General features: G+C 49.9%; 1 protein-coding gene across 1 annotated transcript in view; it reads right to left on the minus strand.

The window, feature by feature from the left end:
• Positions 1 to 26,985, minus strand: part of LOC130019334 (unconventional myosin-XVI-like) — a 302,696-nt gene that overhangs the window by 154,796 nt on the left and 120,915 nt on the right. Inside the window, exon 2 of the mRNA XM_056109961.1 lies at positions 22,894 to 23,157. Coding sequence (XP_055965936.1) covers positions 22,894 to 23,119 — 226 coding nt within the window. The 5' untranslated portion in view covers positions 23,120 to 23,157. The remainder of the gene's footprint in view (positions 1 to 22,893; positions 23,158 to 26,985) is intronic.

Below are 26,985 nucleotides of genomic sequence, written 5' to 3' on the forward strand. Positions count from 1 at the left end.
CCTGGCAGGCTCAGGGGACCATATGGACTTCCAGGGGTTGAATGCGGGTGAACCATGTGCGGAGCAAGCTCCTTACCTGCTGTACTCTATCTCCGGACCCTGTATTTGAAATTTTTTTGCTGGGTCAAATGGTTTAGAAACTCTGAAGCAGCAATTATTTAGGTTGCAGCTAACAAAGAAATTTGACATCCAGGAAGAAGATTATGGAATGAAAGAAAGAGCTGGAAGAAAACAGGCAAGTGCTGTTTCTAAAAATTAAGATGAGAGAGAGAGAGAGAGAGAGAGAGAGAGAGAGAGAGAGAGAGAGAGAGCATGAAAAAGTTGAAAGGCACTGTAACTGAAGTGCTGGAGCAAAATCTATATGCTGTTGACAGTAAAACATGGACGAACAGCTGGCTGGCATGAGAGCAGGCAGAGAAGGGAAGCCACGTTCTCAGAAGACCACCATGCTAAAGGCCCAGATTAAAGGGCACATCAAAGCGTGATCAAGAGTCAGAGAGAGAGAGAGGCGAGAGACCGGGAAGTCTGTATGAATGTGATTATTGCATCTCGCGGGAAATCACCGCTATTGGCACGATAGTTTAAGAAGCTTCATTTGACTGTGTGCACAGGGGCATGCATCTCACAGCAGAAAGCAGAGATGGAATCTGGAAATTCGTTGCCCCTTGGCTAGCAATCACGTGGGCTGAAAGGGTCCGAGGAGAAGGACAGATACTGGATGGCCACCTGTGTCGGAGAAATAAAGCGAAGCAGGTGCAGCAGAATCACTGCCGGCAAAGCCTTGGTTTGGGTTACAAACTGTGGTGACCAAGCAGTGGGCAGCAAGGAGGAAGACAAAGCTGAACCTGAAATAACATAGTGGAGGGTGTTACTTCACTTCGGCACCTGGGCACTGGGGAAGGCACAGAGATTTGAGGGATAAAACCACACAGGGAGACAGGCACACCGGTGACAGGTGTGGTGTAGGGAGAATGTCCACGAGAAGACATTATTGGTAGTATAAGCTATAGCACTGTAGCACTGCCGTCCCATTGTTCATCGATTTGCTCGAGCAGGCACCAGTAACGTCTCCATTGTGAGACTTGTTGTTACTGTTTTTGGCATATCGAATATGCCACAGGGAGCTTGCCCGGCTCAGTATAAGCTATCAATATAAGCTATCTAAGTATAAAATAGATGGAGTGTAAAATAATTTTTAAATTAAAAAAAAGCACACATACAACAATACTGCACCCCAGTACTTGACTACAATAAAATTAATTAACAATAATAAAATGAAATAGAATGCAAAGGTTTTGGTATATATGAAGGAAAATGTATGTGGAACAAAATTGTTTTCTGCAGATATACAAGTTGGTTTCATTTTTTCACGTATTGATGTGAGCCAGGGATGTGTGAATAGTAGACTATACTTAACTCACTTTTAAAAAATTGGGGGGACATAATAGGAAACTAACACCTAAGGACAGTTAAAATAGGGGTCAGGAGAATTGCCCCACAGCTTGGAAGCTAATCTCATGTGCTGGGGGGAAAAGGTAGGTGGACCACTAAGTCAATGATGCTTGGAGGGCTCGCTCAGGATGGGAGATGCATGCTGCACGTAGACTATGAACCAAACATGATGGCCATTCAGTATCTGCATTGCAAACCCTAACACCCAAAAGGAGAGAGAGAGAATAAGAGGGAATGTGCCGGCCACAGAGGCAGGGGGTGGAAAGGGGTGGGGGTGGGGAGAAAGATACTGGGAACATTGGTGGTGGAGAATGGGCACTGGTGGAGGGATGGGTACCCGATCATTGTTCAACTGGAACACAATCAAGAAAGTTTGTAAGTCTGTAACTGTATCTCACAGTGAGTCATTAAAATACAAAATAAATTTTAAAAATTAAAAAAAAATGGAGGGAGGACACACCCAGCCATACTCAGGGATACTCCTGGCTCGATGCTTAAGAATCAACAGAGATGGCCCCCAGGCTGCCCACAAGCTAGGCAGTGCCCTCCCGCTGCACTATCTCTCCGGCCTCAAACTTGCATATTTCTCAAAATATTAAATGTTTTCTGTACCAAAGGAGTTTTTGTATATTCTATTGAAATTGATAACAGAGTATTTTTAGTTGCTACTTTCAAGAGAGCTTTTCTCGCAGGGCTTATAGAGTAATGCATTAAAAAGGACAAAGATCAGTAGAATCAGCACTGAAAAGCCAATTAAGGCGGAATGTATTTATATATTTCTAAAATAAGAACATAACCCATAGCCTCAACACGCAAATGGAGCCCATTTGTGAATCCTTTGTGATGAACCTGAGTGCAACGTCTCGAATCACTTGTCAGGACTAAAATAAGAGCGGAATAATGTATGCAGTGAGGGCAGGGGCACCACGTTCAGCGGCAATGTCACCCCCAGGCTCCTGCAAAGCGACACTGTGCACTTCTTAGTTAAAAAAGAGTTTAAATGTGTGAATATGAGTTAATTCACTTAATTTTAAAAGGTTTCTTTGGGACCATTTATCACTTAAGGTCATTCACTATGAAGCAAAATGACGGAACTCTAAAGAGGCTGAGAAGAATGGACTCGTGTCTGGGGATGGGGGGCACGCCGGCTGGTGCTCAGGGCTGACTCCCGACACTGTGCTCAGGGCTCACTCCTGCTCTATGCTCAAGGCTGACTCTAGGTTCTGTGCTCGGTGTTCACTCCTGGCTTTATGCTCGGGGCTGACTCCCGGCTCTGTGCTCAGGAATCACTCCCAGCTCTGTGCTCAGGGCTGACTCTAGGTTCTGTGCTCGGTGTTCACTCCTGGCTCTATGCTCGGGGCTGACTCCCGGCTCTGTGCTCAGGGCTCACTCCCAGATCTGTGCTCAGGGCTGACTCCTGGCTCTGTGCTTGGGGCTCACTCCTGATATGGTATTAGGGGGACAATACAAAGCCAGGGAAAGAACTAGGGTGGGTCGACCAGGTGCCAGGCGAGAGCCTTATCACCTGTACAATCTCTACTGCATGAAATGTGTTTTGAGTTCATGGATTTCCTTATGGAGCTCATGTGATAAACAGAGGACAACAAACATATTGTGCACACTGATGTCTGTGCATGCATGTGCATACAATGTGTGTGCAGGTTAGTTATGTATGCAGTGCTCATGTGCAGTGTGTGTGAGTGCATGTGTGTGTGGTATGTGAGCGTGTGTTTTATGTGTGAGTGTGTATGAGTGCACGTGTATGTGTGTTAGTGTGTGAGTGCATGTGTGTAAGTGTATGAGTGTATGTGAGTGCATGTGTGCAGTGTGAGTGTGTGTGTGAGTGTATGAGTGTGAGTGTGTGTGAGTGTGAGTGTGAGTATGTGTGTGTGTGAGTGTATGTGTGTGTGTGAGTGTATGTGTGTTGAGTACATTTTTTTGAGTACACGTGTGTGAGTTTGTGTGAGTATGTGTGAGTGTGTGAGTGCGTGTGTGTGTGAGTGTGAGTGTGTAAAACAGGATACCAGCTCTCCTCCTTCCACCTGGTGAGGACCAGCAGGGGTGAGGGCAGACTGCAGAGTCACCGCAGCCCTGGAGCGGGTCTGTCAGCCCGGCCTGCTCTGGGCTCTGGTTCTACTCAGGTCTCCTCTGGGGCTGCTGTGAGTGGCACTGCACCGTGTGCAACCTCAGGGCACCCGCACCGGGAACCAGAGCCTCCCATGTGCTCACGGATGCTGCCACATGTTCATGGGAAGCCGCCAAGTGTTCACAGGATGCTGTCACATGTTCATGAGATTCCCCCCCACCCCGTGTTCCCGGGATACGGCCACATATTCACAGGATGCAGCCACATGTTCACAGGAAGCTGCCATGTGTTCAAAGGAAGCCGCCACATGTTCATGGAATGCTGTCACATGTTCACGAGATGCTCCATGTGTTCCCGGGATGCGGCCACGTGTTCATGAGATGCCCCACGTGTTCACGGGATGTGGCCAGTGTTCACGGGATGCCCCATGTGTTCACAGGAAGCGGGCACGTGCTTGCTGGTTGCAGCCTTGTGGTGGGCCCTTGGAGCAGCTCCCGAGGACAGAGCACAGCTGCCCACCAGGCCCGCAGTGACCCATGTGGTTCCAGCCATGAGCACTGAGGAGGGCACTACTGAGATGCCCTGTGCCCCGCCCAGGCTGTGAGCATCTATTGCCACCATGGCTGGGAGAGCCCGTCTGGGGCACAGTCCCCACTCAGAATCCCCACACCTGGGTCAGTCTCGTTTGGACTGTGTCAGGCAAGAGAGCAAGAGACGTGCACATTAGTGAGGCAAGTGGTCTGTGGGGATGGGGGGTGTGGGGGTCCACCGGGTGGGGCGATGCAGGAGATGAGAGACACTGGCTGCTAGGTCACCTGACCCCAGGGAAGGGCAGCCTGGGAAAGGGGGTGCTCTGATGAAGGGGAGACCCGGAGGGCAGGAAGCACGTGGGGTGGGGGTGGAGGGGAAAGAGAGGTAGGAGACCACCCTGAACACCCAGCAGGCAGGCCCAGGAACACTCTGGGCTGGCGGGCTGCAGGATGACAGCCGTGGGGGGCTCCTGCTTCTGAACCTGACCACCGCCACGGGTGTTTCTGGAAGAGCCAAGCGGGAGGCAGCAAGAATCAGGGGCTGGAGTGAGGCTCGCAGGAAGGGAGAAAAAGATGTGAAAAGTCAGGAAGAAGGAAAAGGTGAGAAAAAGACAAGCACCGCACTCTGACTCTGCAGCTCCTGGCCAAGTGCTCACAAAGCACTGCAACCCCTCGGCTCTGAGGCCCAGCGGAACCACAGGCACCTGCCAGGGGAGACCACTCCTGCTGCTGTTGAATGAATGAATGAGTCTCCAGTCCCTGGGGAGGCGGAGGGAGACGCCACAGAGCTGCCAGGAACTTAGCCTTGTCTGTGGTTCATTCTGTCTGGGGACGCGTGCATGACGCCGAGACCCCTGTGGGAATTGCTGAAGAATCTCAGACTGCTTCTGACCCACCTGGGGGGAATTGACCGGCTGTACAGGGGCTGGGCTGGCCCCCGGGCATCGCAGTGGCTATTGTGCTTTTATCGTTCATGGCCCAAACACCGTTTGCTCACTCACTGCATAAGAAATGGCAGTTAATAAAGAGGGAACAGGCAGGGAAAGGGATTTTTTTGTTTCGGTCAGGCAAAAATAAATTTGACAATGAAAATTTATTAATTTTTTTTCCAAGCAGGATCATTGTGAAGATAATCAAAAGGGAAATATAGTCTCCTCATCACTTAAAGATAGTTTAAGGTCACTGCAAAATAAAAATTCTCTGCAAGTACTGTAATACAGTCTCTCGATGTAGTGGGGGCTCTTTCAACACTGTTAGCAAATATGATAAAAAAAAAGTCTCAAAATAACATTTAAAGACAACAGTACACAAGAAGAAAAAAATATAAAATCTTCCAAAATGATTTCTGGAGGAATTTTTGTATTGGTAAAAAAAACTATGCTAAAATATAACTTTTAGTTTATTTTTTTTGTTGTTTGTTCATTGGGAACCACACTCAGCTGTGTTCAGGCACCACAAGGAACCATGTGTGTTGCTGGACACCAAACCTGGTCAGCCGTGAGACAGGAAGAGCCCTACATACCACACTATCTCCTGGACTCTACAACACAGAATTTTTTAAAATTTTGTCACAAGCGAGATTTCTGGTTAGCATTTTTGAAATTCATTTATACTATAAAAACAAAAATTCTGCTTGGGACCATCGTGATAGAAAGTGGGAAACAGTTCACCTTGCAGGTTGATCCCTGGCACCCCGCTGTGTCCTTCTGACTCTGGCAGGAGTGATCCCTGAGCCAGAGTCAGGAGAAAGTCCTGCTGACTACTGCTGGAGAGATCCAAAGGCAAACAAGAAAAAATTGACTGAGCTTGATGTAAACATTCTGTCTTTTTAAAGCTTAAGTTTTTGTACCTTATAGTTTAAAAAAAAAACTGTAGCACTATAGCACTGTCTTCCCATTGTTCATTGATTTGCTCAAGCGGGCCCAGTAACATCTCCATTGTGAGACTTGTTGTTACTGTGTTTGGCATATCGAATACGCCATGGATAGCTTGCCAGGCTCTGCCATGCGGGGGAGATACTCTACTCTCGGTAGCTTGCCAGGCTCTCTGAGAGAGGTGGAGGAATCAAACCCAGGTCGTCGGCCAGTAGGCTGCGTGCAAGGCAAATGCCCTACCACTGTGCTATTGCTAAAATTGCCACAGTATTTTATGAAAATATTTTCCCATATCTTCCTTTTATAGTATGAATTATAATGAATATAACGGTAATGCACATAAGGAATCCCTTGGTAGATTCCAAACATAATCTACCATTTAACAAGCACTTCCCTGGTATCCGAGCTTTAAAGTTCGCGGCCCCTACCAGTTCCCTTTACCTGAGAGAGAGAGAGAGAGTCTGGAACTCAAAGGCTGCCTTGCATGAGGCGACGGGCCAGGTGGGCAGCACGAGACTGACCAGTCATGCACCATGAGTGCCAAACCAACCTCAAGAAAATGGGTATGAGAAGCTCTTTTTTTTTTTTTGTAGACTTTTTTTTTTTTATTTATTGAATCACCTTGGGAAAGGTTACAAAGCTTTCAGGTTTAGGTCTCAGTCATGCAAATATCAAACACATTTCCCTTTACCAATACTTTTTTTTTTACCATGCAGAACCCCAATAAAACCCCACCCCCCACCCCTCCCAGTCCCTGTGGGGCAGATGAATTCTAGTTAACACTCTATCTGCTTTGATAAGATTCATTGTTTCAATAAGAGATTCACCACTATTATTTAGAGTTTACCCCCCCCCCCCCCAAATCAGACATGCTGAAAAAGCATTATGACGTGATTTGCTTTCTACAGCTGGGTTCAAGAATTAAATGTTGGTTTTGGATTTCTGCTATTTTACTTATTGACCCTGGAAGTATTTATACTGAAAGTCAGATAGTTAAGAAATTGGTTTCTGTGCTCTGGAGTCGTGGCCGTGCTGGAGAGCTGCTAGTGGGGGGCAACTGGTGGCCTCGGTAGGGCGTGGAGGGCGGACCGAAACGCCCCCTTCCCATGAGGTTTTAGTCGCCCCCCACTCCCCCGGCTCATACCTGCTGTCCACAAGGCTCCCATGCGGCCGCCATCTTTCTTTCCAGAGAGGAGAAGGCGACTGGGGCAACACCCTTTCCCCTCCAGACAGACATGATGGCCTGGATTAACGCATAGTCCTTTCACTTTTCTGCTCCAAGCTGCCGGGTTCTGCATTAAGTCCTTGTGCTTCTGGGGCTGTGGCCGTGCTGGAGAGCCGTTCATGGGGGGCAACTGGTGACCTCGGTAGGGCGTGAAGGACGGACCGGAACGCCCCCCTTCCCATGAGGTTTTAGTCGCCCCCACACCCCCGGCTCATACCTGCTGTCCACAAGGCTCCCATGCGGCTGCCATCCTTCTTTCCAGAGAAGAGAGGGCAAATGGGGCAACACCCTTTCCCCTCTGGCAGACTTGATGGCCTGGATTAACGCATAGTCCGTTCACTTTTCTGCTCCAAGCTGCTGGGTTCTGCATTAAATCCTTGTGCTTCTGGGGCTGTGGCCATGCTGGAGAGCCGCTCATGGGGGGCAACTGGTGGCCTCGGTAGGGTGTGAAGCACGGACCGGAACTCCCCCCTTCCCATGAGGTTTTAGTCGCCCCCGCTCCCCCGGCTCATACCTGCTGTCCACAAGGCTCCCATGTGGCCGCCATCTTTCTTTCCAGAGAGGAGAGGGCAAATGGGGCAACACCCTTTCCCCTCCAGCAGATTTGATGGCCTGGATTAACGCATAGTCCGTTCACTTTTCTGCTCCAAGCTGTTGGGTTCTGCATTAAGTCCTTGTGTTTCTGGGGCTGTGGCCGTGCTGGAGAGCCACTCGTGGGGGGCAACTGGTGGCCTCGGTAGGGCGTGAAGGACGGACCGGAACGCCCCCCTTCCCATGAGGTTTTAGTCGCCCCCACACCCCCGGCTCATACCTGCTGTCCACAAGGCTCCCATGTGGCCGTCACCTTTCTTTCCAGAGGGAGGAGGGCGGAAGGGACCAACACCCTTTCCCCTCCGGGCAGACATGATGGCCTGGATTAACGCATAGTCCTTTCACTTTTCTGCTCCAAGCTGCTGGGTTCTGCATTAAGTCCTTGTGCTTCTGGGGCTGTGGCCGTGCTGGAGAGCCGCTCGTGGTGGGCAACTGGTGGCCTCGGTAGGGCGTGAAGGACGGACCGGAACGCCCCCCTTCCCATGAGGTTTTAGTCGCCCCCGCTCCCCCGGCTCATGCCTGCTGTCCACAAGGCTCCCATGTGGCCGCCATCTTTCTTTCCAGAGAGGAGAGGGCGAATGGGGCAACACCCTTTCCCCTCCAGCAGATTTGATGGCCTGGATTAACGCATAGTCCGTTCACTTTTCTGCTCCAAGCTGTTGGGTTCTGCATTAAGTCCTTGTGCTTCTGGGGCTGTGGCCGTGCTGGAGAGCCGCTCGTGGGGGGCAACTGGTGGCCTCGGTAGGGCGTGAAGGACGGACCGGAACGCCCCCCTTCCCATAAGGTTTTAGTCGCCCCCACACCCCTGGCTCATACCTGCTGTCCACAAGGCTCCCATGTGACCGCCACCTTTCTTTCCAGAGGGAGGAGGGCGGAAGGGACCAACACCCTTTCCCCTCTGGGCAGACATGATGGCCTGGATTAATGCATAGTCCTTTCACTTTTCTGCTCCAAGCTGCTGGGTTCTGCATTAAGTCCTTGTGCTTCTGGGGCTGTGGCCGTGCTGGAAAGCCGCTCGTGAGGGGCAACTGGTGGCCTCGGTAGGGCGTGAAGGACGAACTGGAACGCCCCCCTTCCCATGAGGTTTTAGTCACCCCCACACCCCCGGCTCATACCTGCTGTCCACAAGGCTCCCATATGGCCGCCACCTTTCTTTCCAGAGGGGGGAGGGCGGAAGGGACCAACACCCTTTCCCCTCTGGCAGACTTGATGGCCTGGGTTAACACATAACCCGTTCACTTTTTTGCTCCAAGCTGCTGGGTTATGCATTAAGTACTTGTGTTTCTGGGGCTGTGGCCGTGCTCAAAGCTTAACTATGATTTTCAGAGAGAAACGTTAGGTGGTTTACTTCCCATGGATCACTTTGTATATAGAGAGATGTCTGTGGATCCCGCCCTCCATGTTGTCCTTCTCTTCGGCTAAATGCTGTCAAGATGGCGCTGGGGGGCGGGCTGTGGGCGTGACTTCCGGAATCTGAGGTTACCTGGGAGGTGTAGTCCCGGCATTTTTGAGGAAAAGTCCTAGTTCCCGCATACTCGAGCTGTGCTTGTAGAGGTTTCTGGTCACCGGGGTTCCATCTGGGGGAGGCGGGATGCGGTACCTACCCCATCTGGGACTTCCCGATGATCTCGGCTCTTTTTGGAACCTGTTTTTTTTTTTTTCCTTCGGGATCTGTCGATCCCGCCCTCCATGTTGTCCTTCTCTTCGGCTAAATGCTGTCAAAAAAGCTCTTTTTTTTTATGTTACAGTTTTATACCCCTTCTGCCTGCCTTTCCAGAGTCAATTTGCATGTAAAGTCTTGGGGCAGGAGGAGAAGAGAAATTTGTCGAAAGATAGTATGTTTTGCTCAGCTTGTACTTAACACACTGAAGCTCTAAGACGGGCTATGTGGCTGAGCCCTCCATGGGAACCCAGGTCTGAGCGATGTGTGTGTGATAATTCGGGATACAGGAAAACACAATGGCGACACTGGGAGGAAAACTAAGGGTGGAACAAGCCACGTCTGTACAGAGAAAGACTGAAAGAGGGAGAATTAGGGGGCTAGAGCTATAGCACAGTGGGGAGGTCATTTGCCTTGCACACGGCAGACCTGGGTTCAATTCCCAGCATCCCCTATGGTCCTCCAAGCACCGCCAGGAGTAATTCCTGAGTGTAGAGCCAGGAGTAACCCCTGAGCATTGCCGGGTGTAATGAGAGAGAGAGAGAGAGAGAGAGAGAGAGAGAGAGAGAGAGAATTGTATCTTAAAATCACAGCATTGCTGACCCAAATCCACACCATGATGACTGAGGTGGTCCTGCGTCCTGAGCCCAGCAAGCCCATGGACAGGAAGTTACTCACCAGCTGTTTCCGCCACGGGGGCTACTTTAAATGCAGATAAGCACCTCTGTGTACAGACCCAATTCTGTCTCCCTGTGCCCTCTGACTCCGGCCTTCCCTAGCTACAGACCTCGCCACCGGCCCCCTCACACCAAGGACAGGACAAGGTTGTGGGCCAGAGAAGTGCTGGGAGGAACAGTTCTATGTGGAAACACTCCAGATACTCTACTCCTTGGTCCTGACGGGTCCCCTTCTCCCAACTCCCCAGTCACCGTTTCCCTCAGTGTGAAATGTTCCGGCTCTGGGTGCAGGGTTAGTTGTGTGCTGAAAGGCACCAAGTCTCCAAGTTCCTACCTCAGGCCCCCCTGTCTGCCTTGTTTGAGAAATGGTGTCTCACCAGACTATGAGGGGGAAAATAGCCCCTTACCTATGCACACTTGCCTCTCCCTTCACCTGACTGAATTCATGGCTTTTCAGAATCTCCGTAGTTTAGAAATTGTATTTTTTCCCTGATCAGTTTCCCCAATGAGGGAGTACTGGATGGTGTACACTTTTCAAACCCATCTGGCTCCTCTTGTAGATTCTCTCTCTGCACCCAAAGTGTGTGCCACTCACCCGTGTCATAAACTCAGGAAGTGTTTGAGTCCGAGCATGCGGACTCGGGACAGAGCCAGAGAAGCTCCCAGGAGTCGGGAAGCCAGGAAAACTGAGCATCAGAGGCTAAGTGCTCGGGGCTGGGAGAGTCAACTCCAAAGGAAGAAGTGGCCGGTCTGGGGAGGGGCTGGTGACGAAATCATCACCATGAGACCTACAGGAGGGTCATCCAAGGGAGCAAGAGGCAGCAGCAACATTATGGAGATGCCACAGAAAAAGGACAACCCAGTACCGAGAGCCAAGACTTTGGACAGGGCATAAAATATTCTTCAGATTTATGATTTAGATAATTCCCGATAGTTATCTATGTGGAGTCAGTCACCACAAACAAACCTTTTCTTGGAAAATGCTCAAAGCCATATCACTCCGTTCCAAACAAGAACACACACCTCGGCTGGGCCATGGAAAGTGGCCATTACTCTTGGTCCTCCATTGCAAGTCAGAGGATCCACTGACGGAATTCATCATCCAGGCCCTGGGTTGCACAGGATCTCCCATTTGTGGGATTTGTCACTCACAGGACACAGAAAACCCTTTTTTTTTTTCTTTTTGGGTCACACCCAGCAATGCGCAGGGGTTACTCCTGACTCTGCACTCAGGAATTACTCTGGCAGTGCTCGGGGGACCATATGGGATGCCAGGGATTGAACCTACGTCAGCCGCATGCAAGGCAAACGCCCTACCTGCTATCGTATCACTCGGGCCCCCACTTTTCCTACCTAAGACAGTCCCAGAGACAAAACCAGCCAGGCCTAGCGCACACAGGCCTCATGGTTCTGGCTCATGTTTCTTTCCACGTTTCTAAGCAAACTATTCATTATGACTTTGCCAGAGAATTCAGAGGCATAAACCACACTTTTCCCCTCCTCTTCCCCCCCACCCCGCCATGGATCCCATTTGAAAAGGAAATTAAGAGAACGAGAAGCAAGGGTGAAAACCCTTGCGTTCACCTTCAAGCTTTCTCTTTTTCTAAAATTCCAGTTGGACATAAATTTGGGCTTGGGGTTGATTAAAACAAACAAAACACCATGCTTTCTTACAAAGTCAGCTTTACTTTTTAAGGAAATAGAGACAGTTGGCAAACTGACATGGCCTAGAGTATTTGAAAAGACCTTCTGGAGTCTCCTGGCAGGATAAGTGGGCTTCCACAAGCCACTTGCATGGGGTTAAACGGGCTCTGTCATGTGCCAATTCTGCATGGGAAGGCTCACCGATCAAGCCCGTGTTTCCTGGAAGGGTGTTGTCATGCGAGCAAACACATGGATATTCCTTTTTTTAAATTTTTTTAAAAATTTCTTGGTCACACCCGGTGATGCACAGGGGTTACTCCTGGCTCTGCACTTGGGAATTACTCCTGGCGGTGCTCAGGGAACCATAGGGGATGCTGGGAATCAAACCCGGGTCGGCTGTGTGCCAGGCAAATGCCCTACCCGCTATGCTATCACTCCAGCCCCTCCTTTCTCAATGATGTTTTATATTTCTACACATTGCTAAACTGGCCCACAGAGCCTGTGTCTCCAGTATTCGAGAGTTGTGATATTAGGAAGGCAAGAAAAAGAAAGGGGCTTTCCACCATATGACCATTTATTAAAAGACGACCAGCCTGCCTGTGACGGGAAGAAGACACAATGACTTCCAGATGACTAGAGGAGGGAAGAAACGGAGTCCAGGGATGCCTGTGACAAAAGTGAATTCTGGATACCGGGGTAAAAGCCGGGGGCAGGCGGAGGAGTACAGCTCTCTCAGTTGAACTAACCAGATACTACTGAAAGTGATCATGGCTGATTTAAGTCTCGAGGGATGTGCAGACCACAGTCTGAGATGGATAAAAGGGATAACAGCAGCCTTGGGGTCTTTGGGGAGGGGAACCAGCCATTCAGTGCAAGGCCTGGCATGGAGAAAATGCAGCAAATCAAAATGACAAGGAGACACCTTCTCACACCAACGAGAATAGCACACACCTAAAGTGACCAGAAACAACCAGAGTTGGGGGGTGGGAGTGGCAGGAGAACCCAAATTCATTGTTGATGGGGATGCTGCCTGGGTCCGCCATCATGGAAAGTGGGACAGACACTTCTTATATGTGAATAAGGTTTCCATATGCCTCTGTGACTCTACATCATGGCATCTACCCTATCCTACCCCCAACACAAAATCTTAACTCAAAAAATGCCTGCGCACCTCTTTTTATTGCATTGTTGAGTCTAATAGCCAGGACACATTAACCCACACACCCAGTGATGGGATTGTGGATTAAGAAGCTGTGGTGTAAATGCACAACGGAATCCCCTGAAGTTATACTAAAGGACGAATCCTGCAGTTCACTAGGGTTTAGGGGGCCCCGCGGGGTAACATGTGAAGTGAAAAAAGCCGGAAGGAGAGGAACAAGCACCAGAGAAATGAAATCAGGGACAGACACTATCAGATGAGGTAAATCTTGGTCTTTGAGTACAAAACTGAGACAGCCACTAGGAGGTGTTGTGGGGGGGCAGGTGGATTTGGGGGTGCACGGAGGTGGAAATGGAAATCTCTTGGGCCCTTGGGTGGTGGCACAGAAACTCTGCTCATCAAGACCATGAAAATTAGCACTACTGGAGCCACTTTACTTAAAATACAACAAAATTTAAAGAACAAAAGAATCTGTTGATAAGCACCGCATTTCAATAAACCCTGCAGAGGCGTGCCATGGAACTTGCAGCCCTGACCTGCCAGGTTTCAATACGATTCTGGCAGACAACAGGCGGATCATGAACTCAACCAACACAGAATGCTCAGGAAGGTCATCAAGAAGCACCATCAGATTGGCCGATGGCGTAAAGCCGAGACGGGGGGGGGGGGGGGGGGGGGGGGGGGGGGGGGGGGGGGGAGGAAGCAGAGGGCACTCCCGGGATCTGGGAAATCGAGTCGGGGCAGGGGCTGCATGAGGACATACAGACACGCTTCAGAGACTCTGGTGTCCAGGGCACTGGGTTGGACTGAGGCAGGCCAGGAGTCCTCCAGAAAGGGACCACAGAATGGGGGTCCCTAGAGGAGAGGATACAGGCGCTAAGTGAGGATGTCATGGTGGGACTTTCTGGTGACCTTCTCCAGTCCCTGGGCACAGGCAGTCTGCAGGCCTGGAGAAGGTCACCAGACGGGGAGTTCCTCCACGACCCTCCTCACTCAAGCTCACTCCAGGGCAGGCCACGCAGACGCAGCGGCTTCCCTGGAAACGCTCTCCTCTCCACTTCCTGGACAACAGGACAACACTTTCAAGCTGAGTCAGAATCCTGCATCCTGCTTGCCATGACCATGTCGCTAGACCCCACACTGGGAACCCCAAGGGACTCAGCCCCAGCAGCCGAAAACTTCCACAACTCAGCCGCTGCCATGCTCACGGCTGCTCTCCACACACTTGGGTCGAGCCTCACCCACCAGAGCAACTATTCCTGGACCGACACTTCATACCACACACCCTACCCGTACTCCAGGATTACTGCATCGCATATGACAGGGTTCAGTAGGAGGCAACCAATCTTAGAGGGAAATATACACTCTTTTTACAGATACATATGCAAAAAGCACACAAGGCTCAACCTTTAACAACATGTAAATGATCTCTTACAGAAGGGCTTAATGGCCCCTGGTGACATACAACAATCCTCACACTCTTTCCTCTAAGGAGACTTTTTTCTAGCATTCTCAGCAGAGTTTCATAACAAAATCTACAGATATATTATTTCAGTTCTGCTTCGGGGCAGGGATTGGGGATCGGGATGGAAACATCCAAAATATGGTGGTGGGAAGGTATCATGGTGGTGGGTTTTGGTTTTTGAATATTGAATGTAACCAAATATTGTGAACTACTTTATAAAATTAAAAAAAATTATTTAAAAAAATAAGAAAGAATCCCTTGTCCCAGGCAGGTGGGTCTACAGGTCAGCCAGAAGCCACTCTTGAACAGAAGGCCCCAGTCTCCCTGGGAAGTGCAGGGCCCTAACTTAGGGTCCCGGACACGCTCCTTTAGATCCCTTCTTCCCTGTGACCGTGGCACACTTGACCACGTTCCTAGGAAACGCTTGCAGGGAGTCAGCACCAGCACCCGCATGGCTCCTCTGACCGTCTCCTGGTGGCAGCACCTCAGTTCCACATTCTCACAGGGTGGCAGACTGGAACATTCCAACGGGCTAGCCTGGGCAACTGGCTCTGGGCCTGGGCGAGTGAAGGGTGCTGCTCTGGGTGGAGATCAGAGACTGCTGCTGGGTCAGCTTTTGCCACCAAAGCACCCACTGGGAATCGAGGGGATACGGGCACCGGGAGGGTGAAGGACAGAAACCCTGAGAAGGGTGACAAGCACCGTGGGGCAGCTCCGGGTGCAGAGGTGTGAAACGCTACCAGCAGCAGCACCCATGTGTAAGAGGAGATGAGAGGGCCCCAGCCGGTGGCTCCACATCTCACGGTGAGCACAACCTCAAGGGATGTCATGCAAAGGCTCATCTCAACGGTCCCAGGGCACTGCTCACTGTTAGACTCAGTTGTGCCCGTTTATAAAACATTTTAGATTTGCTCGAGCAGGCCCAGTAACGTCTCCATCATGAGACTTGTTGTCAATGTGGTTGACATATTGAATACGTCACAGGTAGCTTGCCAGGCTTTGCCATGCGGGCAAGATACTCTCTCTCGGTAGCTTGCCAGGCTCTCTGAGAGAGGCGGAGCAATCGAACCCAGCTCGGCTGGGCCGGCTGCGCTCAAGGCAAACGCCCTACCACTGTGCTATCGCTCCAGCCCAAAACATTTTAGATATGAAGCTTATTCTTAGACTCAAGGGTGGGGTTGGTGAGGAGAAAAAACTTGGTTCTAGTGATTTACTTATAAAATACTAAGTGAGCAGACGTTTGCCCTAGGAGAAGATTGTTCGGTATTTGCTGGGAAAGATGCCCAAGCATTCGAGGCGTAGTTTGAGAGTCTCCAGGCAAGATACCAGCACATGCTACATCCCATACATTGTGCAGAGGAGGCAAAACCATCTACAGCACAAAACTGCATCGAAATCAGCGTGACCAAGACTTCTGGGCTCTAGGACTGGATGGATGTTGGTGACACTGCAGCAGAAGCAAAGAGAAAGATTCTGGTATGAGAACAAGGGAGGCAGAGATAGGGAATTCTGACCCAGGGGAGTTAAAAGTGGAAGCCAGCAGACGGTGGGTGGGGGGCAGGGGTCTGGAGCTCAGGAAGGAAGTGTGGGTAGGATTGGAGCACCATGTGACAGGGCGGAAGTGGAATATACGGAAAAGCAAGGTTCAGGGGGAGGGATGGGAGGAGGAGTGGAGAGTTTGAGAGGCCCGATCCAGAACCGGAGCCTTCGGCCTGTAATTCAGGTCAGGCTCCGGGAGGTAGAGAGAGAAGGTCTCACACTGTGATCTTCGCTAGTTTCCTTTCCCCTAAGAGAAAGTCAGCATTTTAAATTGAAATGGATGAGTCTAAACCGACCTTGAATTTCTTTGCATGTCTGATTCTGCGCGGGGGGGGGGGGGGGGGGGGGGGATGAAGAGAGGAAGGAAAAGCGCCGGCCATAGAGGCACACTGGGGTGGAGGGTGGGGAGTGGAAGGGGGCAAACTGGGGACATTAGAGATGGGAAATGTGTACTGGTGGAGAGGCAGGTGTTGGAACATTGCATGACTGAAACCCAATCAAGAACAATTTTGTAACATATATGTCAAGGTGATGAAAGAAAGAAAGAAGAAAGAAAGAAAGAAAGAAAGAAAGAAAGAAAGAAAGGAGAGGAAAGGAGGGAGGGAGGGATGAGGGAGGAAAAGAAAGAAAGAAAAAAGAAAGAGAAAGAAAGGAGGAAAAGAAAGTACAAAAGAAAGAAAGAAAGAAAGAAAGAAAGGAAGAAAGGAAGAAAGGAAGGAAGGAGAGGAAAGGAGGGAGGGAGGGATGAAGGAGGAAAATGAAGAAAGAAAAAAGAAAGAGAAAGAAAGGAGGAAAAGAAAGAACGAAAGAAAGAAGAAAGAAAGAAAGAGGGAAAGAAAGAGGAAAAGAAAGAAAAAAGAAAGAAAGAAAGAAAGAAAGAAAGGAAGGGAGGGAGGGGAGGGAGGGATGAAGGAGGAAAAGAAAGAAAAAAGAAAGAGAAAGAAAGGAGGAAAAGAAAGAACGAAAGAAAGAAAGAAAGAAAGAAAGAGGGAAAGAAAGAGGGAAAGAAAGAAAGAAAGAAAGGGAGGGAGGGAGGGAGGGAAGGAGGGATGAAGGAGGAAAAGAAAGAAAGAAAAAAAGAAAGAGAAAGGAGGAAAAGAAAGAAAGAATAAAAGAAAGAAAGAAAGAAAGAGGGAAAGAAAGAGGGAAAAGGGGAAAAAAGAAGGAAGGAAGGAAGAATGAAGGAAAGGAGAAAAGAAAGAAGGAAGGAAGGAAAGAAAGAAAGGAAGGAAGGAAGGAAGAAAGAAAGAAAGAAAGAAAGAAAGAAAGAAAGAAAGAGAAAATGTCCTGTTTATTAAGAATAATACCTGGGGAGAGAACCCGGGGTTCGAGCACATCCCTTGCAGGTGCCTGGGATCTCAAGTCCCTTCAGGGCCTGCGCAGAGCTCAGCCCCAGGCCCCCATAACTCTCACGTGGGGCCATCAGCCCAAAGGACAGAGCACTGCTGAGGTGGATCCCGGGCCCCTGGAGCACTGCTTGGGAGCACCCACTTGCTGGGGAAGAGACCCCGTCTCCAGCCATTCTCTGGATGAGGCCGGAGCCCCCCTCAGAGCAGAGGAAGAGAGGAGACAAGTGGGCAGGCGGCTGGGGTGGCCTGGTCTCCCAGGAGCTGGGCAGGGAGGGGAGGGGGTCAGCACATTCTCCTCAGAAGGGTACAAGCCCTGAGCAAGTCAGGGCAGCGCAGAATGGGAGACCCGAAGGCCGCACTGACGGGACGTCACCAACACGCGCAGCCTCTCTCTCTCCCTCATACCATAGGAAAGTGGTTCTCGAACCCCGGAAGCCCACCCCAGGGAGGGCCAGGCTTGGGCAAAAGCTGCTCTCCCACTGAGGTGGGCCCGCAAGAGTGCCGGGCACCAGTACCCTCGCTGGGAGTGAGGGGTAAGCGTCCCCGCTTGGCAGAGGACGAGTCAGTGAAGAGCAGTGGCCTGAGCAGGGTGGGTACCCCTCCCCCGCCCCCGCCACACTGCAGGCAGAAAGCTGAGGACGTGATTCCTTCCCTCAGAGGCAGGGGGGGACCTTCAGGAAGAACCAGCAGTCTGGAGCCTGCATCTCTGACAAGGAGGTGGAGGGAAATCCCAGACACAGGTTCTTCTTTTATTTTTGGATTTGTATTATGTTGACAAATATTTTCAAATGTATTGAATCCCCAAGTTATAAAGTTATTTGTGATTTAGTGTCAGGCATTCAATGTTCCAACACCAATTCCTTCCCCAGGGTCCCCTTCCCTCTGCCAATGACCCTGGTTTCCCTGTTTCAATTTTCTTTGCAAGTATTTTCCCTCCCTCCCTCCTTCTCTTCCTCCCTTCCCCCTCTCTCCCTCTCTCTCTCCCTCTCTTTCCCCCTCCTCTCTCTCTCCACCTCTCTCCCTCCCTCTCTCTCTAAGAAAGTAGAATCATAAGTTCTAAAAGGACATTTATAACAAGTTTAGAATGAATTTCCCTCTACATGGAAATTTTTGTTGCGGATTTTTATAAACGAAAGGACTGTGTAGATCAATGCAGAATACAAAAATGGCAATTATGCAGGAAGAGATCACCAGCTGCCAAAAGAGAATAACAAATCAAAGATGCAAAATTTACATTTACAAGGATGCGGCAATAAAGCTCCTCAAAAAATCTCCAGTTGTGTTCTTAATGACCTGCTACCGACCTCGGCAGGAATAATGTTCTCCTTTTGAAAAAGCGTGTTTGTTTCTTTGTACTCAGTGGAGCCAGTCGGTGTCTGGAAATAAGAGATGAAACTGCACAAACGCACAGCTTATAAAGTTCTAAAAAACAGTTTAAATGCAAAGGATTTGGGTGGCAGCATGTCTTTTTGTCCCCAATGCACACACATGCACCTCTGGCTACCTGAGCAGCTGAAAGAAAATGGCACTGCACTCACCAGGATGAAATGGAAACCTGCTTCTGGGTGAGCCTGTGGGATGGAAAACCAAGGCTGGAGGTCACACAGCAGGTGAGGCACTGCCTTGGCCCAGCACAGCCACGGGTGCCCCAACCCTTGCCAGGAGTGACCCCTGAGCACCGAGTCAGGAGATATCCCCAAACACCACCCGGCATGGACCAAAATCACAAGAGATCTAAAACCTCAGCTACAAAGGCACCAATGCTTTGAAGGCATCATTCGTCTTTCCATGTGATTTACCTCCTTAAATTCACATGGATTAAAATCTTTTCTTGGATTTGGTGTATCAGTTTTCATGCCCAAGTTTCCTGGGGAGACACGAGATCCCACAAAAGAATAGACATTTAGGGAGCCCAGATAGAGAAGGGAACACCAAATAAAGGGTGTTGGGAGGATCCTCCCAGGATGGGAGAAACATGCTGAAAGTAGACTATAGACCAAACATGATTGTCATCCCTTGTCTCTTTTGCAAACCACAGGACCCAAAAGGAGAGAGAGAGAGAGAGAGAGAGAGAGAGAGAGAGAGAACAAAAGGGAATGCCCTGCCACAGAGGCAGGGTGGAATGGGGGGGATGGGGGTGGGAGGGATACTGGGATCCGTGGGTGGGAAATGGGCACTGGTGGAGGGATGGGTATTTGATCATTGTATAATTGAAACCCAAGCACAAAAATTTGTAAGTCTTGGGGCTAGAGCGATAGCACAGCGGGTAGGGCGTTTGCCTTGCACTCAGCCAAGATGGCCAATACAGGTTCGATTCCCAGCATCCTATATGGACCCCCGAGCACCACCAGGAGTGATTCCTGAGTGCATGAGCCAGGAGTAACCCCTGAGCATCACCGGGTGTGACCCAAAAAGCAAAAAAAAAAATTTGTAAGTCTACAACTGTACCTCATGATGTCTCACTAATAAAAATTGAAAAAAAGAATAGACATTTACATATTTATAATATATGGGTCAGCTCCAAGTGTCTGATAAACACACTCTCCACAGGGACTGAGCACTGTGCAGCCTGCAGGTGAGCCCAGTTCGTCCCCCAATGCCCAGCTGAAAGCTTTACCCTCGTGGGCGTGTAAGGAGCTGGATCTTTGGAGCAGAACTCAGGGGGATGAGTTCATAAAGTGTGGGGAAGGATGAGTAAGGAGAGGCCACTAAAATCTCAGAGCAGGGACGAATGGAGATGTTACTGGTGCCTGCTTGAGCAAATCAATGATCAATGGGATAACAGTGATACAGTGATGCAGTGAGTTCATCAAGAAGGGTCTCCATGATGCGCTTAGGGGTACGAGTTAGGAGGAGAGGAGGCCTGACAAGAGTCGCCTCCCTTGTCCAGTGAGGCCAAGTGGAGGTGGGCTGTGGCCTGACTGTGCCATAACAGACCACGCAAGCTCCAGAGCTGTGAGGATGGGTGTCTGCTATGGGACCCCCATGTGGGAGCCAGGCTAAAGCCCCTTGCTGGACAGATGCTCTAATTTCACCTCGCCATATACACTTGCAATTCTTAAAACAACTGAAAACTCAAATTCTTTGAATGAGTTGGAAGAGTTATCCAACAACTTTATCCTGTGATGCTCCTGCTGGCCATAGGCCCCGAAGGTCTGGGCTTTCTTGAGCCTCAGAAACTCCCATGGAGTAGCTCAGAAGCACTGGGCATGTCTAGAACATTCTCCTTCTAAGAAGCTTCGGGGAGACTGGAGAGCTGATATGGGTCATCACACCCACGTGCCCCGTTGACTGATTCCCACCAGCTCCACTTTGGTGGGGCTCCCCTTAGCCTGGGAGCTGCCCTCCTTACCCCTGCCCACAGCCCCAAAGTAGCCAGGCTGAGCTGTTAGTCCCTGAGAGACTCCATGAGGGCCTGCTGGTGCTCGAACCCCCCGAGCACAGCCCCAGAAGAGGCCCCTAATGGCCCTCTCTCTGCAGACCTTCCACCAGGATCTTCCGCCCACCAGGATGACCTCATGGGAGGCTGCCATGTCACCTCTGGGCCAAGGGACCCCCTGGGATGTCCCCACCCAGACGCCAGCACAGCTGACACCCACCACTTCCCCCTATATTGGCCATTCACCAACAGGTCAGCGGGCGTTCTGAGCACAGGCTCCACCTGCCGCCTCCACAGACAGGAGCTCGCGACAGAGTGAGCCTCCTGGTGAATGGGGAGAGTCGCCAGGACAAGACCCACCCTCTGGGCTGCTCCGCATCCAGCTCCCCCTGGAATAGGCTGTGGTCCCGCCACGGAGCCTCGCGGGGCCACCCCCAACATCTGCTTCTGGCTCCTGAGGCCTGAACTCAGCACCCGTGGTGGGAAATTGTCACCTCAGCCGCTCACGGCCGTGCTGCCCAGAAGGGCCCTTTCCCCTGATCTTCCAGCCCGCACAAGGATCACGGCATGCACAGACATTTACCCCATGGTTTTCTCTTCTCTGCAGAGACAAAGGCTCCCCTGGACCAGACTCCCGCGTCCGCCTGTCCTAGACCTGAGCAGAGCTGACAGCTCTCTGCCTGGAGCTGCTGCTCCCAAGGGGCCAGGCAGGGTGCCCGAGAGATGGGCCAGGGGCTGACCAGTGCCATCCCTGGCACCGCAGAGGGCCCCCGAGCACAGAGCCAGGAAGCCCCGAGCACTGCTGGATGGAGGTTTCCTCCAAGACCACCAATAAAAAGGTCCTCCCAGACCACAACCCCAACATCCCCCCAGACACTGTGACACCTGGCGGAACAGCACAGTGCGTACCCCTAAAATGGTTGCCTCTGGGGTCGATGTTTATCATTTATGATTCTCAATTTCTTTCGCAGCCTCTCCTGTGTAGTTGTTGGTTCTGCAAATACACCCAACCAGCCATTCCAAAAGGCTGCACGTGACACTTCTCCTGTCGTGACCCTGAAATCAGCCTCACATTTGTATCTGCCTTCTTTCATTGTAGCCATGTCCCAGCCATGACCAGGGGTAAACTCCTCACGGGCACCTCTGTGGGGAGTGGGGTTAGGGGTATAGTGAGCCGGGGCACTTCCTAACCCAAACCTTTCTGAACAGCTCTGAGGACTGGAGTTTGTCTAGCAAACCTACACAACACCATGAAAAGAACGATGGTGACAGTCCGATTAAAGCAGTGACTGTGATGAGGTGGCTCAGATAAAGACATACAGGCACTGTTGGGATGCTTTGAAATTGTGTGTCACTAAGTTTATTGCCTTCCAGATCGAACAGGGGAAAGAATATAAGCATCCAAGGACAGTTTAATCCTTAACGAGTGGCCAAAATAACTTGGTTTTAGACATGCTTTGATGTTGAAAAGTGGTTAACAGATTATGGCTCTACGCTTTGAATGTCTGTTTTTGATGAATTCAACCACTGGCATTAGAGACAATCAAGGTAATTTAGTTTATATGTTTCTTTGAAAATTATGTCATTTATTCTTAAAGCTGTAAAGTTTCTAACATTAGAACATAGGACAATGGGTAGTAAACACCAAAATAAAAAAGTTATATGCATATATATAAACAGAAGGCTACCATTAATAGCAACGTAATAGAAGTAAAATGTGATAGAATTAATAATATAATACTCTTATAAAAACCATTTATGTTTGGAGAAGTCAAGATGTACTAGTGGCAGAGCACATGATATTAAAGCCCTGGGCTGGATCCCTGGTATCCTATAAGAAGAATTTTGGGTTAATCCTAATATCATCACAAATATCTAAGCATTTTAAATATCGATGCATGAGTGTGACAGCAATGAATTTGGAGACACAATCTCTTGGTTAATGGAAACGATATCATTGGGAGGAAATTTTTATTGCTTAAACAACTTGAATGAACAACTAGTAAGGAAATCACTTACTTTTCATATAACTAATTCTCAAAAAAATAATCATTTCAGCAAAATTTTGCATATTGCCACCTTGATTTGGGCTTTTCATTATATTCATGTAAAAGACCTTTTCCTCCTCAAATGTTTTAGCCAGTTAAATAAATGTTTCTATTCCCCCCCCCACACACACACACATACACCCCCCACACCCAAAAGTAGTGAATAAAAACCCACGACGAAGCACGTCCAGTCCTTCCCGCCCCTGGTCACGCACCTTCTTTGTCGTCGTGGTGGATGACGGCATCCTGGAGCATGTCGGCCAGAGCGAAGTGGACCTTCTGGAGTGTTCCATGCTTCTGAGTGCCCAGGCTGCCGCCCTGCTTCTGCAGGGCCCGCTCACGCTCGTAGTATGCCTTGATCTGCTCGCCTCGCATGCGACGCACCAGGCGCTGCCGCTGGCCCAGGGGCAGGGACTCCAGCAGGCACTGGTCAATTTCCATGTCATGGGACCGGAAAACGCTGCATAGCTGGAAGCAACCTGCAAGAGCCAGAGGGACAGCTGTAGAATAACACTGCCACAAGGAGCTCAGGTTACACCCATCACAGTGCTCCCAAGTCACTCCCATTCCTCTGTTTATCTGTAAACTCTTCTCTGTGCTCTCCTCCCCAGTCCGTTAATCACCTTTTCTCCCTAATCAGATTCTGTCAGCTTGTAAAATCAGATCCTTCTAAGGACACTGAACTTGTATTGTAAGTTATGTCCTTTGCATAGTTTACCTTAAAGCAATGTCCTTTCTGTATGGACACAGGAAGACAGTTAACATTATGCTTTGTAACTTGGGAGTTGATTGACTCTGAATAATATTTACTCCTGGGCATCTAATTTCTTGACTCAGTTGCCCTTTAGTTCCTAGCACCCCAAAAGCAGGGTCCCGACGAGGGACTGAATGGACCCAGGGCAAGCTGTGAGCTACCCTGGCATCGAAATAGGCCAGGCCAAAGCACCACGATACTCAACTATAAGTTGAGGACATGATTATGGACAAATGCTGTCATGATCCAAAAGTAAGTAATGACGAGACTAGGACCCTGCTGGGCTAGGAAGACTAACCTGGCCTGAGGATGGCCATGTTGGCCGCTTGTAAGGCGAACGCCCTACCCACTGTGCTATCGCTCCAGCCCTGTCCGCCTGGGCCCTGTGCGCCGGCTCTCGCGTGCACCTGGGGGCAGTGTCCCAGCCGTGGCTGTCAACCTCCGGCCTAAGGCGCCCGAGTTCAGCCCGGCGTCCGTGGCCCCGATGTGAACGGACCTCCCCCAGTCCCGCGGGCCCCCGTGCCCGCTGCGTGTCAGGCAGTCTCGCTCTCGTTGGGGGGGGTGTCCGGTCGGGGTCCGGAATCACCCCGAGGTCAGAAGGGTGGGCAAAGGCTGAAACGGGCCTCTCCCCTCTCCGGAGGGTTGCTGTCCTTTGCTCGCTCTCCTTCGGGGTCCGGTCCCCTCCTCGTCCGGGGGGACCGGTGGCCGCTCGCAATATATATATATATATAGTGAGATTTCCTCAGGAAGAACGAAACTGTAAGTTTATCTCTTACTGTGCTCATGCAGAATGACATTGCTAGAAATACTGGAACTAGACTTACTACAACTATTTAAGTAGACTACTAGCTGAGGAAAGAATACACTCTTGTTGGGATCCCACCCTTGAGCAGATCTCCTAGCAATCTGGAATAAATATCTTTAGGTGAGATTTAACCCTTGAGTTAATCTCCTCGAGGAGTGGTCTTACCTCTCTTTGCTGATTTGTTAATGTTCAACCCACCTTTGTGTCACCATGCTATGTGATTGCTATATAAACTAAGACTGTAAGATTGAAGGGGGCTTGGGGCTCCAGAGAGCAGAGACTGAGGCTCAGGCTGAGGCTTGGGCAGAGGCTCAAGATTGGAATAAACTACAACTGATACTGACCAGCCTGGCCCTCGTTCATTGCTTCACCTGCCCATAGCCATCGACCTCCCTGGGGTGGGGAAAACGGCTCAAGACTACCGAATGCAGGCGGTGGGAGAGATAGAGCGCCGCTGGACCTTCTGAAAACACACAGACAGTGTCAGGCCAGGACCGGACCCCCATGAGCACCTCGCCGGGTGTGTGCCCATCCTGGTGTGGGAGCCTGGCAGGGGCACAGCCAGACAGGGGAGGCCGCCTGCCTTCCTGGGAATGAAGGGCAGGAAAGAAAGCGAGAATGCAACCAGACCAGTGGAATACTACACAGCTGTTAGAAAAAAATGAAGTCATGAAATTTGCATATAAGTGGATCATCATGGAGAGTATCATGCTAAGTGAAATGAGTCAGAAAGAGAGGGACAGACATAAAAGGACTGCACTCATTTGTGGAATTTAAAGTAACATAAAGTAAAGTAAAGGCCCTCCCGTTGATCTTCGATTTGCTCGAGCAGGCCCAGTAGCGTCTCCATTGGAGACTTTGTTGTTACTGTGTTTGGCATATCGAATACGTCACAGGGAGCTTGCCAGGCTCTGCCGTGTGGGTGAGATACTCTCGGTAGCTTGCCAGGCTCTCCGAGAGGGGCGGAGGAATCGAACTCGGGTCGGTCATGTTGGCTGCGTGCAAGGCAAACGCCCTACCACTGTGATGAAGTAACATAGTCAGAAACTAACACCAAAGGATGGTTAAAATAAGGGTCAGGAGAAATGCCCCACAGCTTGATAGCCGATCTCATGCTCTGGGGGAAAAGGTCGTTGGGATGGAGAGAGAAGCACTAAATAAATGATGGTTGGAGGGAACGCTCAGGATAGTAGATGCGTGTTGAAAATAGACTATGGACCAAACATGATGGGTGCTTGTTACCTGTACTGCAAACCACAATACCCAAAAGGACAGAGTAGGAGGGAATGTGCCTGCCACAGAGGCAGGAGGTAGGGAGGGGTGGGGATGGGGGGAGGGATAATGGGAACATTGGGGGTGGGAAATGGGCACTGGTGGAGGGATGGGTACTTGAACATTATTTGACTGAAATGCAATCAGGAAAGTTTGTAAGTCTGTAACTGTATCTCACAGTGATTCGTTAAAATAAAAAATTAATAATAAAAAAAGAATACAAGAGACATGTGACTTTGCTCAACTCAACCCACAAGCCGCCTTTCCTGACTTCAGACCGCGCCAAAGGCCTAATGGCTTCATATGCCTTCACCTAATCGCACAGAGCGACTGAGCTCTCTGTGTTCAACCCTGGCAGAAAGTTCTTCTGAGTCTTCCAGCACATCCCAGTGAAACTGACTTTGCGTGTCTTGGTCGTGCTGCCAAGGAAACGAAAGGGGCTTGTCCGTCAATCACTGCAATCACACAGTGATCATTCCCCACGATTGGCAGCAACACACTCTTCCTGGCAAGTGGGAACATTCATTTCTAGGAGGGCAAAGCGCATGCGTCAAGCAAAAAAATGTTTTTCTCTAGGCAAATCCAAATCACGAGCAGAACCAACGCTATTGTGAACTTGACTGTGCGAATGCTGCAATTATCAAAATGAGGTCTCTGCCCAGAGCTGAAAATATCCACTTCCTCTGAAAATGTGATTTTCTACCAACACCCTCCCAAACACCTGCAGTGCAAATGCACAACTCACACACTTCTCAATGGGCGGGGGTTTTATCATTGGCAAGACCAAAAACCATTGCTAGAGAACTGATTGTTCTAGAAGTTGGCTCACATATGCAGACTCAAAGAGTGCTGTGTGAGCTTTTTAAACTTACCCTGATGAAAGTCTCAGAGAAGCCAAGCTAAACACACACACACACACACACACGCATGCACGCACAAACACACATTCACACACACTCCGACAGGGCATGCAGGCAGTGACTACTGCCTCTTCTCTGCAAACATGCCTCGTCCTTTTGAAACCTGTGATAATGGCACTGCCAAATGCTAACCTGCTTCATGTGATGCTGGGAAAAACTTGATTCTCCAAACTATCAGATTTGGCCCATCCCTGTTTTGAAAACAAAAAAGGCTGACAGAGAGTGGCCCTGTTTCTCTAAGATCAAAGGGATGGTTTTACGTTTAAGTGAAAAATATCCTATAAAGTCTCCAGCAAAGAAGATAAGAAGGGGGCTTGCTTCTCTGGGCTGGAGAGTCCACGTACCTACGCAGGGAGGAAGAAAAGCAGGGAAGGGGGATTTGGCAACATTTTAGAATCATCCATCTTCATAAAACTCTTTTAAAGATCAGGTAAGAAGTATCAGAAATAACACGACCCAAAATGTCCCCTTTCCAAGGGCCTGGGCCAAAGAGACAGCAGTAACTGGGGGCCCACAGCGAGTCACTACAGGTACGTCTGAGGAGACCAGATGCAGC

Source organism: Sorex fumeus, unplaced genomic scaffold, assembly GCF_029834395.1.
Source record: "Sorex fumeus unplaced genomic scaffold, SorFum_2.1 ptg000008l, whole genome shotgun sequence".
Classification (NCBI taxonomy): domain Eukaryota; kingdom Metazoa; phylum Chordata; class Mammalia; order Eulipotyphla; family Soricidae; genus Sorex; species Sorex fumeus.